This window comes from Haplochromis burtoni, unplaced genomic scaffold, assembly GCF_018398535.1.
Source record: "Haplochromis burtoni strain Fernald_Lab_line unplaced genomic scaffold, NCSU_Asbu1 Contig_230, whole genome shotgun sequence".
In the NCBI taxonomy this organism is placed as follows: domain Eukaryota; kingdom Metazoa; phylum Chordata; class Actinopteri; order Cichliformes; family Cichlidae; genus Haplochromis; species Haplochromis burtoni.
The window spans coordinates 414,739-429,892 of NW_024582591.1; the positions used below are offsets into that span (position 1 = coordinate 414,739).

The window sequence follows — 15,154 nt, forward strand, 5'->3', positions numbered from 1 at the left end:
TACCGTTTCAGGATACTAGTTTATTTCTGTATTTCACACTGGCTTTTGTCAGGCACAAAGACACAGAAACAGCACAGCGGTTGAAAGCAAACAGCAAAGTGTTTTGTTTTGTTTTAAATCTTTCTTATCGTGACTCAAAGGATAGTTAAGCCTCATTCATAGATGTTTTAAACACTGACACCTGCTTTTACGTAGAGAAGGAGCCACCCAGGTCCTCTGCTCACACTGTGAGCTCCTGGCTGCCCAGTTCTGCATAAAACTCACTGATTGTGATATGTCGCCTAAAGGCCTTTACATTCTTTAATCAGAAACACTTAGGCACTGCGCCTAAGCCTTCCTATAGCAGACAAAAATCCTGAACTCTTTATCTTTTTCAATCCCTGTTTATTCTATGGCTGCTACAACAGTGTATATGTTACCATTCAGTTTGCTGCTGCAGTTCATCATAAGAGGTTCTCAAGGCAGGAATACTGAAAGAATAGAGTGAACTTTCCACTTCTGTTCAATGCAAGATGTTTATGTAAGATTGTGTTTTTTGTTTTGAGGGGCTTTTTTTGTTGTTTGTAGACCTTGGAACTAAAATCAAGAGCTTATTTCTGCCTGTCTATCATCTCTTTTTCCTGCTCTTGTTTCTAAGCATGCTTGATGCCAATATTCAAGGTCACACACACACACACACACACATAATGTAGCTTATGTAACACCCCGCGCCCCCGATTTCGGTTGTTTTTCTCAGTTCTGCTTGACAAAATTTTCCTCAGGGTGTCTTTTAAGTGGCCTAAAAAACAAAACTGGGTTGTTGTGTCAGGGCAGAAAATTAATTTCTACTAATGACACAATTTACATAAAAACCCTGTTCTGCCACAGAGCGCTTTCACATTATTGCACGTATGGAGTTTGCAGAATGAAAAAAACTGTAACGAATAATGCTGATGTGGTTTCAAGCTTCCACGCTTGCATTTGCTGGGGGAATTTCTCTTCATTAGACGATGCAAACTGCAGGTCTTTTGCTGTCACTCTCTGAGGAGCTGCATATGTTGACAGCAGAGGAGGAAATCAGCAGCTAAGCTAGTTATTATGGGCTCATCTACCTTGTAATTTACGGCAATGTGCAGAAGTCTCTACTCACTTGGGAAGGTTGTATTTGCCACTGTTGGACTTTAAAAAAATACAACAAACAGAAAAGATCTGAAGAAATTCTCTGAACTTGCTAAATGTGTCATTTTGATATTGTATGCTTCAAACACAAAGCTGAGTATTACCCGCCTTTTGATGCTTTATACAGTGGCAGTGTTTGTTTATTTCAGTCTTGTGATATGTTGAGATGATGAACCACGCTTTTATGTACGTAAGGGCCGGTCCCTGTTTAGATAAATGACTTTAATTAGAATCCAGGATTTGCTGTAAATTAGTGGGTTTTCTTTGTTTTACTGCGACGTGTTTGAGTGTCGTAGAAAAAAGTGATTTATTGTAAGCTGGGGCATTTAGAAAGCTTTGATATCTCTTCACGAAAAAAGGAAAGGATACATAGATCTGTTGTGTTGGCTTCGTCGTTATTGTCTTTTGTTATAAAGCCACATTTTACGAACTGTTTGACGAACTGTTTTTCCATTTCTGGGTTGCTTATTATTTCCCGCTCTTAGCCAGTTGCTGGTCATACACCATCAATCTGTGCACGTTCAGGATATGTTTGTCTGTTTGTGTTCTTGTAAGAGATTTTAAGCAAAAGCGAAAACAGGCAGTGGAGAAGAATAAGCTCTAAAGAGGAGGAAGCCGTTCTGTAAGCGGGAGGGAAAATGGAAAGAGGTCTCGAGGCCGTTTAACTCTGACATGACTGTCACAGCAACAGAGAAGAGAGGAGAAAAAACAGGAAATCAGCAAATAACAGGGAGTGAGAGGAGTGAAATATAAAACCCTGATGGAATGTGTACATACTGGATGACCTTTAAAAGGCCGGCCGTCAGTGATTTAAGTGGCACTAACCTGCCTTTCTCCTAATTTACCTTTTCTCTGATGTCTCTGTTCAGGACTCCCACCATGGCAGGCGGCTTGTTCTCCATAGACAGAGATTATTTCCAGGAGATTGGCACATATGACGCAGGCATGGACATCTGGGGAGGAGAGAACCTGGAAATCTCTTTCAGAGTGAGTGAACACACCCACTGACAACTGACATGACTCTATTCTTCCATTCAGAAGTGTCAGCTAGGGTTCAAAAACACACACAGATGTTACACCTCTAGATTGACTTCTCTGAATAAATTGTTGACCTGACTAAGACTTCGTCAGACGTCATCCCGGCTGGCGTTGAGTCAAATTTATTCAGACTGGCACAGCACAGCCGGGACCAGTCTGCGTCATCCATCTCCCAGCTGAGTTCACTGGTCTGTCTTAGCTCGTTCAGCGCCCAGGACTTACAGTGTGTCTACTCTGCAATTTATTCTCTAAATTAGTGTTGACAAGGCTTGTTTCTCATAGATTTGGCAGTGTGGCGGGACACTAGAGATTGTCACGTGCTCTCACGTGGGTCACGTCTTCAGAAAGGCGACGCCCTATACATTTCCCGGAGGAACGGGACAGATCATCAACAAAAACAACCGGCGTCTGGCAGAAGTTTGGATGGACGAATTTAAAAACTTCTTCTACATCATCTCTCCTGGTGAGTTTTGCCACATTTTGTGTGTTTGTGTGTGCGCGTGTTTGCGTTCATGTATGTGCTCGTGTGTGGAGGTTAATCTCTGTGACAGGTGTGATCTATCCATTAACCCGCTGACTGCGTGATATTGCAGTGGTGACCCAACAGTGCAGGATGGGGGGAGGCGGGGAGTAATTTCACGCTACAAAGCATGCGTTAACTTGCATGAACACACACACACACACACACACACACACACACACACACACACACGCACACACACACACACACTCAGACACACACACAGACACACACACGACAACACACACACAGACACAGACAACACACACACAGACAAGCAGAGCTAGCTGAAATGATGAAGAATATTTTTAGATGCGAAGCACCTAATGGGACACATTTATACCTCTCTCACTTTTGTTGACAGGAGGCGCTCTTCTGTCTTTCTTACGCTTGTTTCAATAACCTGACCAGTTGTTTAATAGAGGTCTTACAGAGCTGGAAGAAAGCATCAGCCCTAATTAGATCAGTTCCCGGGCATAACAATGAGATCATAATTCAGTTCTGTTTTATTGAGTTTTATTTATATATCACCAAATCACAGCAACAGTGGCCTCAAGGCGCTTTATATTGTAACACTACAGTAATAGAGAGAAAACCCCAACAATCAGACGACCCCTATGAGCAAGCACTTGACAATAGTAGGAAAGGAAAACTCTGTTTAACAGGAAGAAACCGGGCTCAGGGTGAGGCAGCCATCTGTTACGAGTTGGAATTAGACAAGGAAGACAGGACAGAAGAGAGACACAGATTAATAATAACTAAGAATTAAATGCAGAGTGGTGTATAAAGAAATAGAGTGGAAAAAAGTGATTAAAGTTAAGAAGAAACACTCCAGCCCTAACTATAAGCTTGATCAAAAAAGAAAGTTTTAAGCCTAATCTTAAAAGCAGAGAGACTGTCTGTCTCCTGAATCCAAATTTGATGAGCTTTTAACCTGAATGGATACATGAAAGCACAGATATAAGGGAAAGTTATAGTTGTAATAGTGGCCCAAAGTTAAAAGACAAAGCTAATAATTGAAGTAATTGAGTGCATGATTTCCCATGGTCCCGTCCTGCTGACTGAGTATGTAAAGGTACTGTACTGAAAAAACAAGAAGTGGACTGTCTTGCTAGACGGGCCAGACTTGACTGAATTCAAGCCAAAGGGCCGCACCGTTTCTAAACACAATTCAATCATAACTCAACAAAATGACATGAGTAGCATCTCAGCGTTACAGGGTTTTTGTTTTTTTATTTGTAAGCATAAAACACATAAGTAGAAACTGGACCTCCGCAGTGTGCTAGCTCCATTTTCGATGTAGTTACTATCAGTTATTATATGAAAAAGATGATTGACCTCCATTGCTCTTCATCAGGTACTGTTGTTGTCATTGTTGGGTCATTTTCAGCCCAGGTGTTACAACTTATTTCATGTTCTTTTCCAAAAACAAAAAGCGATTTAGCAGTTTTGAACGTTTGGCTGCTTCAGATCAGCATGTGGGTTTTTTCTGCTCAATCCTGACACAGTTTAAATAAAGCTTATACACACGGGGGGAATGGCAGCATGCAGTGTTTTGTTTGACCTTTGTGTGTGTGTGTGTGTCTGCGTGTCCAGGTGTGACCAAAGTAGACTACGGTGACATCACGTCTCGCACTGCTCTGAGGCAAAAGCTTCAGTGTAAACCCTTCAGTTGGTACCTGGAGAACATCTACCCTGACTCCCAGATCCCTCGACATTATTACTCCCTGGGAGAGGTACACTCGCTCACACAAGCAACACTTGAATCTGTATGGATCAAACAGTGTGGGTGTATATTCAAGCAATGAACCTGCTTCCTGTGTGTTTGGCTCAGATCCGTAATGTGGAGACTAACCAGTGTCTGGACAACATGGCCCGCAAGGAGAACGAGAAGGTCGGCATTTTCAACTGTCACGGGATGGGAGGCAACCAGGTAACAGAGAAATAACAAAACGCTGTAACTACACATGAATTAAAGTGTAAATGTTGATCACTGTTGACATCAGAGTTATTCTCGGCACAAAAAGAGAGAAAGTCTGTGGGTGATGTGTGCAGGTTTTCTCCTATACGGCCAACAAGGAGATCAGGACAGATGACTTGTGTCTAGACGTGTCCAAGCTAAACGGACCCGTCATGATGCTCAAGTGCCATCACCTCAAAGGCAACCAGCTCTGGGAGTACGACCCTCTGGTAAGTGGAAGACATAATAAAAAAAGCATTTTCTCAAAGTGATTCTGAAAAGCTGGTTAATATGTTCATCACCTGGACTGTTAGAAGTCATTATTATACCGTAGTCTTATTATAAAAGCAGCCTGAAAAGCCTTCAGTGAAACCACAACACTACAGTTAAAGATCATATTTCTCCCATATTAGCTTCTCTTCAAAGTTTAAAATCTTCCTGCTCATGTATAAAACCTTGAAGAATCAAGGTTTTGCCTACTAGGGGTAATTCTTATTTCTTTTTTCTGAACTGAGGGGTTTCTGTCAGATTTCATATTTATGCCTGCTTCCAAAATAAAACAACAGCCAATGAGGGTGATCTCTGCCTGTACAGCCTACCTGGGCTACCAGTGGAAAAAACATTTCTAATGGTCGACAGAGCATTTCTGTAGGTTTGGAAACTCTACATTAAGGGTACAGAGGAGGTCATCAGATGTTGTCTTTTTGTGAAAACTGGAAGCTGGTGTCAGGTGACCCTGAAGACTTCCTTAATCATGCAGCAACAGGCCTAGGATGCTGGGAGGTTCCCATGATGCACTTTGTCTTCTTCACCACTGCTGTATTTAATCATTAGTAATTATTAAACTCTGGTTCTCTCCCATAGTGTGTCCTTCGTCCTGCCTCTCTCTTTCCTTCTCCCTGACTGTTGGGGTTTTCTCCTGAATGCTGTAGGGTCGTACCATTATACTGTAGGTTTATAGCTTACAGTATAAACACACTGAGGTTATTGTTATTGGGAGTTGGTGCTATATAAATAAAACTGAATTAAATTGAATACTGTGAGCTCTCACAAAGGTCTTGACAGGCACAGAAAATAGTTCATTTACAGCAGGAAAACCTAGGACGTTAAATTCCCTTCCAACTTTATTTTTAAGGCACTTTAAAACACCAACGGCTGACACAGTGCTGTATATTAGAAATAAATAAAATAGAAAGACAATAAAATATAATGGGCACAGTGGTTAGCACTGTTGCTTCACAGCAAGAAGACACTGAGTTGAATGGTTTGTCTGTCTCTCTGGGTTAGCTCTGCGACACACTGTCGACCTGTCCACGGTGTACTCTGCCTCTCACCCTTTGGTAGCTGGGATAGGGTACAGCCCACCCAGCACGATAAACAAGGATGGATGGACAGTAAAATGGAACTAAAGGGTGCAAAACGACACAAGTAAAAATGACCATCATACAATAAAAAGCAAATGAGATCAATGTGTCACACTGGGTCAAAGCCCAAAGGGTATAGACAGTATATTGTTGGGCAGTGTAGCTTCCTGTGAGGGTCCCGGGTCTGAAACCTAGTGAGTTTTGAGGTTTATGGACTTTGTAGTTTTATGTTTCTTGGTTTTGTTTGAGTTTACATTCATGCAATTTTTCCATTGTTCTGTTCTTAGTGTAGTTAGTCTCTAGTTTTGTATATTTTCTCTTTTGTGTCAAGTCTTCATCACCCCTCTTGTTAGGTTTGTTTAGTGTTCAGTTTTACTTCCCCCAGTCTCAGTTCCCCCCTGTGAGTTTCAGTTGTGTTCCCCACGTGTTTCCTCTCTGCCCCAATCACCCTTCTCTGTATTTATAGTTGCAGTCTTCCTCTTTGTCGTTGTCTGATCGTCTGTTTATCCCTGGTTTTGCTCTGTGTTCCTGTTCCTTTCCCTCATTAGCCTGTATTCCCCAGTGTAGACTGATTTTTAGTTCCTAGTTTTCCAGTTTTCCACTTTTTGTTTACCTTTTGCATTCAATACCAGCTCACTCTAAGTTCACCTGTGCCTGCGTCCTGCCTCTTCACAACATGTAGTCTCACAGAGCCTATTTAAATTGCAAAGACAATTTAGTCCATTACCAAGGAGCCGCAATAGAAAATGCTCTGAAAGTTATAAAAGCTCATTCTGATTCTTTCAGAATGAGCTTTTTCCAAAGCTGGAAGATGCAATATAAACAAACAAATATTCACATTGTTAAAAATGCAAATTAATGTTCAGGTAAATTCACATAAACACGCTGCTTTGCAGCAGTTTACAGTTAACTGTGAGCAAATCTATCAAAATGGATTTTAAATTAAAATATAAATAATGAATCTTTTCTAATCCCAGTGCACGTAATTCAACCTAGCATCATTTCTTGTCACAGTTTGGAGATATATCATCGTTGACTCGTTACCCAACCCAACCACAGCATTTACACCACAGAGAGCTAAAACTGAGCCTCATAGACTCTCACAGCAGAATTTGATATTCAAAGTATAACAAAGTCCATGTGCTGTTTTAACCAAAAAGACATTTACATGTTCCTTTAAATGAACCTTTCTAAAGAGTGATTTGTGTTTTTGTGCTGTGCAGAAGCTGACCCTGATCCACGTCAACAGTAACCAGTGTCTGGACAAGGCCAGCGAGGAGGACAGCCAGGTGCCCAGCGTCAGAGACTGCACGCACACACGCTCCCAACAGTGGCTGCTCCGCAATGTCACACTACCAGAGGTCTTCTGACCACACTCCTCACACTTCCAAATGCGCACATTCACACACATAGCGGCCCAGAATAAGAAATAAAGGGGAACGGATGTGATTTTTTTTTTTTTTTTCAGCACCAGGAATGAAAAAGACTTCCCTACACTGGGATTTGGGAAGGAAGGAGGACAGATTGGACGGTACTACCTCTGCCGGACGTCAGAGGGAGGAGTGTGTACAAGCCTCCTTAAAGCGAGAAGAGAGAAAAGCCTCCCTCTGAGAGAGACGATGGCTGTTGTTTTACATTCATTTTGTTTTGGGGGTTTTTTAAAGAAAAAAGAGATTTTAACCGCGGAGAGTTGACTCGCTCACATGCGCGAATACGAGGAACTAACTGGTGGAGTCATCACAGCTTCCCCCGGACAAAGCAGTCCACCGCTCAACTCATCACTTAACGTTTACTGACTGCCTCTTACGAGAGTGTGTGCACTTATTTGTGTGTGTGTGTATGTGTGTGTGCGTGTACTGAGATGAATGTATGCTTTGAGAAGGGGACTGAATTCCTTGTTGATTTTCTTTCTTTTTTCATGTTTGTTTTATTTAATTTTTTATGGATTTTGAAAATGTACTCCTGTGAAGAAGGTTGTGCCTGTGTGTGTGTGTGTGTGTGTGTGTGTGTGTGTGTGTGTGTGTGTGTGTGTGTGTGTGTGTGTGTGCGCGTCAGAGCCAGTCCTATGGTCTTGCAGCAGTGTGTGTCTCCCTCTGGTGTTACAGTTTAGCATTTCATCTTACAGGCTGACGCCTCCGTGCAGAGGGACAACGCATACACACAAAAAAAACAAACAAAACAAGAAAGCGATCACGAGGACCCGACGTCTGCCGTCAGCAGAAATCTAGAGATAGAGAATTATGATGTTTGTGATATCTTAAGATTTCTATGTCCAGTTTTTACATGGCTTGTCTGTTTCTACTGTTTCAGTAACCCTAGTTTGTCTGTACGTCTCTGTTGTCTTTAAAGATATTTAACATAGAGCTAACACACACACACACACACACTCAGAGGATACATGAGTCTGTTACTGATGTTCACTGCCTATTGTAGTGTTCAACCACGTGGATCTCCCCAGTAAGGCACTACATTGCCACACATAAACACACAGACAGACACACATGCTGTATACATATAGGAAAAAGGCTGCCTAAGCCTGATACTTCAGTCCATTTTTGTCATATCGTCTTCTCAATGACCTCTTAAAGAAAAACAAAAACACTCCAAGGGCTTCTTTCCTCCAGCGGAGTGTGTGGATGTTTGCATTTGTGTGGGTGTGAGCGTGTGTTTCTTCAGTACTAATCCCAGCCCATTAGCTCCCTGTTTACTAGAACAAACGGCACTCCGATTCCTCGCTATTGGACGAGCAAGCACCCGTAGCGTAGACTGGCAGCAGATTAGCATACCCCTGCTTCCTCCGCCGTACTAAAAGAGCAAAACGCTGTTATTTTTTACACAGAGCCGGGTTCCCTGCACTCCCCCTGCGGACATATCTACAGCAGGAACGTGGCACCGCTATGAGAATTAATCAGGGACAGAATAAAAGCTGTAGAGAGCCAAAAGGAGGGAAAGGGTTGAACTGTGTGATTACAGAGAGCACAGCAGATGACATATCTTAATCCATTACTACATTTCTCTCACTTGGCAAGCGCACCTGCAGCATTTCACTATTCATATCTCAGTCAGAGGTAGACAGCGTGTCTTTTTCTTTTCCACTATCACGCCTTCTTTATTCTTATTCTTTGTTTTTTTGTTGTTGTTTTTTTAATCGCTTCTGCCGCTGCGAGTCAGGGCACCAGAGGTGATTTCAAAAAAGGATTTTTAAACATTTCAGCTTCCTCCAATGGAGGAAGGGTTTACACAAAGGACACGACATCAGTTCATCTTCGCCATGGACATGGCAGTGAGTGGAGGCCATCAACAGGTTGTTTTTTGGGGGTTTTTTTCATGTCTGATTGAGTGACTGTGGTGAAGACGTGAGAGGTTTTTTGATTGTAGGACAGACGGGGGAGCGTATCCATTGTTCTAAATTCGGGAGTCGGGTTAGGGGGTGGGTTTGAAATGAACTGACATGTCCAGGCTTCCACACTGAGCTGATCCAAATGTAGAAAATAAAAGTGAAAACGTTTACAGAATACTTTGAGGTGCCTGGTGATTTCTGCCTCCTTCTGTCTCCACAGACGCACCACAAACCCTAACCCTTAATTACGTAGCCCAACCAATACTGAACTTTTACAATGATGTTTATAACCGAGAGTTTAAAAACATCTAGCACTTAATTAAAAAGTAAGTGTGCAGACGCTCAGTAATGTCATAATTACATATACAAACATGGAGGTTCGTTGTCTGTGTCTTGAAATTTGTGTCTACGGTTGGTCTCCCCTGCCAAAACACATTTTTATTTACTTTAATATATTTCTTTTTTACTTTATAAAAAAGTGGCTTTTTTTTATTGCTTTGAATTGTGTATTGCAGTTTATTCTTATGATGCTTTTCCTGATCACTGGAATATTCCATTGCTCGCCATGTGCACCGTACAAATAACTCACTTGTGTGAAAAGGCAGGTAATAACTTGTGGGATCTTAAGCGCCAGCTGCTTTTTAAATTCCCCACGTTCCCCAAGCTAAAATGGCACAGGAGTTCAAACTTTGGACACATTGCACAGTACTGTATTTTGCACAAACTGCTGTTCACAACAATGAGTTCACTGTACTTCTTACTGTTAAACTGAGGAAATCTCGGGTCCTGGTAGTCGTGTGCTCTGGAAAAGTTAATGATCCAGAGTTCCTGGATCCACATCTGCTCCGGTGTCCGTGAGAGTCATGGATGTGGAAACGGCTAGGTCCACCTCACAAAGGCCCAGTGCCCTTATTCTGATGGGTAATAGCTAATTCACTGACACTAGGGGGACCCACACAATATTACAGATAGCGGAGAGTGGTTTTAGTGCAGCTGCCCAGTATAGATTAGCTCAAAAGCTCTAGAACAGGGACGTCAAACTCATTTGACATTGGGGAGCCACATGCAGCCACTTGACCACTAAAAGTCCTGTTTGTATCAACGTAAAGAAGCTTAACTACAAACTTAATCCCTGAGATATTTTAGTATTAGAAAGAAAAGCGCAATGGCAACAGTACGTCTCAGTTTTTCTGCATAACAAAGAAATGCTGCCGCAAACAAATGAAATCTCACTACGACTCTTTTGGGCTTAAATAAATAAATGTGTTTTTATTAATGACAGAAAATCTCCTACTTTTAAATTTACTACAGATCTTATCCTACTATGGATTTAAACATTGAAAGTTTTTAAAACTGAACATTTTTAGTAATATAATAACAAAAGTTTTTGATTTCCTTCAAGAACACTTTTTTATAGTATCTGAAATATTTGCTGATTCTAGTTATTGCTATCATAGTTTTTGTTACATATTGATTATGTTACATAAGAAATCCTGAATTAACAGTCTGTTGCCAAACCCCTTGAAGAACTGAGTGGTTAAAAGATGGAAGCGTATTCACAGACTCCACTGTTCACTGGGTCTGAGCTGAGATCGGCGCTGCTGGAGACACTGGTGGGTGTTGAAAAGATTCATTTCTGCTCTGCTAGAAGTGCTGCAGGAGCGGTGAGTCTGGACCGAAACATCAAGATAAACCCTGTGGGGAAGAGGCTGTCCTCGGTCCTGTTCATAAACACCGCAGGGTAGTGTGAATGTAGCCGAGTCGGGCTGCAGAGTGTTTTGTGGAGAGTGGATTATTTAAATTCCTCCACTTGATCTGCTGAATTATTCATTTGTCAGGATTAGGCCCGCTGAGAGCCACCAGGAAGACATATTAGACAACAGCGCGTTGCATACTCATCTTTGATAAACGCGGCGATGGAATTTGTTTCCTGAAAGCATCTCTTTGGTAAATAAAGCACCGGGGCGAATTCATAATAGCGCAGCTTCTCTGTCTTCAAGAAGCAGAAAAAAACAATCAGCATCTCAAAGTTTTGTGGTTTTGACAAATGTGAGATTATGAATCTCTCAGCTGGTCAGAGAAGCAGAGGCTCAGGATCAAATCTCTCTCTGCTCACGTCAGGTCCAGCCTGAAAGGAGACGCCTGTGCTGTGGTTCTGAAGTGATTGTGCCGTTCAGGAGATTTCGAGCTCGCAGAGACTTTGCTCCAGTTTATGTGCAGCGTTGTGAGTTCATGGGAGCTACGGGAGGAGTCTTTGATCTGAAGAAGTGAAGCTGAATTGAAGCCCAGAGGGAAACGGAGAGAAAAAACAGAATATTGAAGTGCGCTTTGAGCAGCAGAGTGAATTTATTAACTTAGAAGTCTGCTCATCAAATCTGTTTGTTTAAGGCTTTTGTTGATTTTTATCTATGGAGTCGTTTTTTTCTGTTTTCTGTTTTGTTTTTTAACCAACATGCTACATTTTTGGATTTTAAATCCCATAATTATGCAGAGGAAGATGTTGCAGATGTTATTGAAGTGCTGACTTTCAGCTTTAATTCAAGGGGTTTAACAAAAGAAGAATTGCATTAACGGTTTGGGAATTACAGCTCTGTTTATACACAGTCCCTCATTTTTATAAGAAATGGGAAAATTACCATAATTATATTTTTAGTCTTGGACTCACAGACATCACCGGGTGCTGTGTTACATCTCTGCCAGGCCTTTACTACAGTTTCTGCTTGTCTCTAGGTCTCTCTGTCTTCAGTTGTGTAGTTAGTAAATGAAAAGCATGCTCTACTACAACTCTTCAGTTACGATTCATGCACACGCCATTACAATTCCTCCACCATGTTTGACAGATGATGTGTTATGGTCTAAGGATCTTGGACAAAAAAGTGTCTGGACTTCTTTAAGTTTCTTGAAGACACTTCTTAAAGAAGTCCTGACGCTTTTCTTTCCGAGCTCCTTGGACTACGATGACCTGGATGACTGAGAACCTTCACAGACATGATGTGTTATGCTTCACATCATGAGCTGTTTCTCTCCTGCATTCACACTGATGACACTGTCTCTTGATTGGAGACCCCCTCAAGAGTGCTGCTGACTCAGTTAGATGTTGTGAAGTTGCTTTTCTTAACCAGAATTCTGTTATTGTGCACTTCAGTTGTTTTCTGTGGTCTTCCAGACCTTTTGGAGTTTGTCGGTGCATTCATTCTTTGTAAGGATGCGCTAGATTGTTGTTTTGGCCTCGTTTAAAGTTTCTGACAGAATTAGTTTTTGTTTGTCAGCCTAATGATGGTCTCTTTTACTTGCACTCGACATGTATTTGGACCTGATATTGAGATTTCCAATGAAAAGACAGCAAAAAAAAAAACACAAGTTTAACACTTAAACCAAGGTAAGAAAAAGAAAATCTGTTTTCTCAGTTTGGCCCAGGACTGAATGAATTCTGTTTGTTTTTTAACAGATAAACAGTGTAAACCCTGGAAGCCTGTGGTTTCAGTGAAGATCAGCAGTCTGGTGGGGGGATTATATCTGCTGTCATTTCAGATGTCACTCTGTGGCTTTTGCTACAGCACATCAAATGCTGTGCGGTCTGCGTGTGTTTAACACTGACACTTTAGAAACCACCTTTATCAAGTGGAATTAAATTACATATTTTCATTTTATGAAGAGCTTCTTTTCTTTCCAGTAACAAACAGGAAAAAACCAGTGTTACGATTTCACTATGATTTAAGAGCGTGACGACAGGGATTTAATCAGTGTGTTTAAATAGACCGACTGTTGGCTTCAGCAGCAGCCGGAAAAGTGTGGATTTGATATTTATTCTGTCCATCTGTCCTGAGCTTTGCTGACACATTGACAATCTGTAAAGCCTTCACAGAACAGATGACACGATCTGACTCAACTCACACAAACACAGAGGGAGGATTTCATGTCTGTTTATTCAGGAACTTTATTCTTTCAGCTTCTTGGCTACTTGATTTCCACGCAAATCCCCCCCATCTTACTTTTTAGACAGGTACTCATATGTTACCAGTAATTCACTGCTTGCGATTGACTCTTTCTCAAATGTGTCTCAGAACAAAAACAAGTTCAAAAAAAAGAAAAATTCCACATATTTTAACATGAATTTTCTGCCCTCTCATTCAGCAATCACACAACCCTCCACACAAGCTGAGTTAATGTTTGCTTGGACTCCGTGATTTTTGCACACGCATTAGGAACAAAAGCCAAAGCAAATATTTTCTTTAAAGAACAGATCTGACTTCATTTGAGGGCTTAAAAATTAAATGATTCATCACTTATTTACACTGATACCATAAAAGCCTCCAAAATAAAACCCAAAACGCTTTCTGACACAGACACAATTGAGATGACCTGCTGAAGTTCAAACTGAGCACCGGGTGATTTAAGTGACTTTGAACGTGATGTGGTTGTTTCTGCCACACTGGAGTTTTTCAGAAACTGCTGATCTGCTGGGATTTTCCCACACATCTCTGGGGTTTACAGAGAATGGTCCAGAAAAGAGAAAATACCCAGTGAGCAGCAGTTTTCTGGGTGAAAATGCCTTGGCAATCAGAGCTGATAAGAAGGTAGCAAAAACTCAAATAACTACTTGATACAAGAAAGTTATGCAGAAGAGCATCTCTGAGCACATATGTTGAATCTTGAAGCAGATGGGCTTCAGCAGCAGAAGACCAGACCGGATGCCACTACTGTCATCTAAGAACTGAGGCTACAATTCACACCCCACCACCAAACAGAAGATTAGAAAAGAGTTCCCTGATCTGATGCAACACTGGGATAGTAGGGTCTGAATCTGGTGTAAAAACACGACAGCATGGATCCATCCTGCCACATATCAGCAGTCCAGGCTGCTGCTGGTGTGATGGTGGTGGGGATATTTTCTGGGCACACTTTGAGCCAGCCGAGCTTCATTTAAACAGGCTACCCAACCATGTCCATCCCTTCATGACCACTGTGTGTCCATCTTCTGATGGCTGCTTCCGGCAGAAAACACACCAAAATCAATTCACCTCAAACTGGTTTCTTGACCATGACAGTGGGTTCACTGTGCTCAAAAGGCCTCCACAGTCCTCAGTGAGTCCCATCAATCTCAGAGGAATGTTCCCAACTGCTTTTTGAATCTGTGCCATGAAGAATAAAAGCAGTTCTCTATCATATCAAGAACAGAGTGGAGAGTCTCTCACTCAGAGAACCAAGGTTACAATGTAACAGTACGATCTGAAGGCAAAAGGAATCCCAACCCAGTACTACCAAGATGTACCCAATGAAGCCCCCGGTGAGAGTAAATACATATTATTAAGCTTTTAAAATGAGTGTGATAACCAGTGTTGGGTAAGTTACTTTAAATTAGCAACTGAGTTACATTACTAGTTACTTCTATCAAAAGTAATTCAGTTACTTCAAGTTACTCGTTACTTTCAAAGTAACTAGTTACTAGGGAAAGTAACTTTGGTTTTACTCTGAATTCTCTTGTTAATGTGTTGCTTCCATAACTTTGCCAGTCTTCTAGCTTGCTTACTTGCCACAAGTGCACTGTGCCACCTACCAATAGAAAGGAAAAGATAATGTGCACATTTCCACGAGAGAAATCCCACGCCTGGACCGTCATTGACTGCTGCCATGATTCTAGCCTACGTCACAGTCGTCATGTGCGCCTTTTACATCCAACACAAAAACTGCAGTCGTGGTGCTTTCGATTGTACTCAGAACTCGGAAATTCTGCCTTCTGAATAGGAAGATGTAGGTAACACCAGACTGCAGAT

General features: G+C 41.6%; 1 protein-coding gene across 3 annotated transcripts in view; it reads left to right on the forward strand.

The window, feature by feature from the left end:
* galnt1 (UDP-N-acetyl-alpha-D-galactosamine:polypeptide N-acetylgalactosaminyltransferase 1) overlaps nucleotides 1-9,557 on the forward strand; it is a 53,545-nt gene extending 43,988 nt beyond the window's left edge. For all 3 annotated transcript variants that reach the window (XM_005937549.2, XM_042226853.1, XM_042226854.1), the window contains 7 exons: nucleotides 2,028-2,145; nucleotides 2,479-2,659; nucleotides 4,313-4,452; nucleotides 4,551-4,649; nucleotides 4,772-4,906; nucleotides 7,264-7,401; nucleotides 7,509-9,557. In XM_005937549.2, the coding sequence (XP_005937611.1) occupies nucleotides 2,028-2,145; nucleotides 2,479-2,659; nucleotides 4,313-4,452; nucleotides 4,551-4,649; nucleotides 4,772-4,906; nucleotides 7,264-7,401; nucleotides 7,509-7,520 (823 nt within the window). In that variant the 3' untranslated portion in view covers nucleotides 7,521-9,557. The remainder of the gene's footprint in view (nucleotides 1-2,027; nucleotides 2,146-2,478; nucleotides 2,660-4,312; nucleotides 4,453-4,550; nucleotides 4,650-4,771; nucleotides 4,907-7,263; nucleotides 7,402-7,508) is intronic.
* Nucleotides 9,558-15,154: the final 5,597 nt, after the last annotated feature.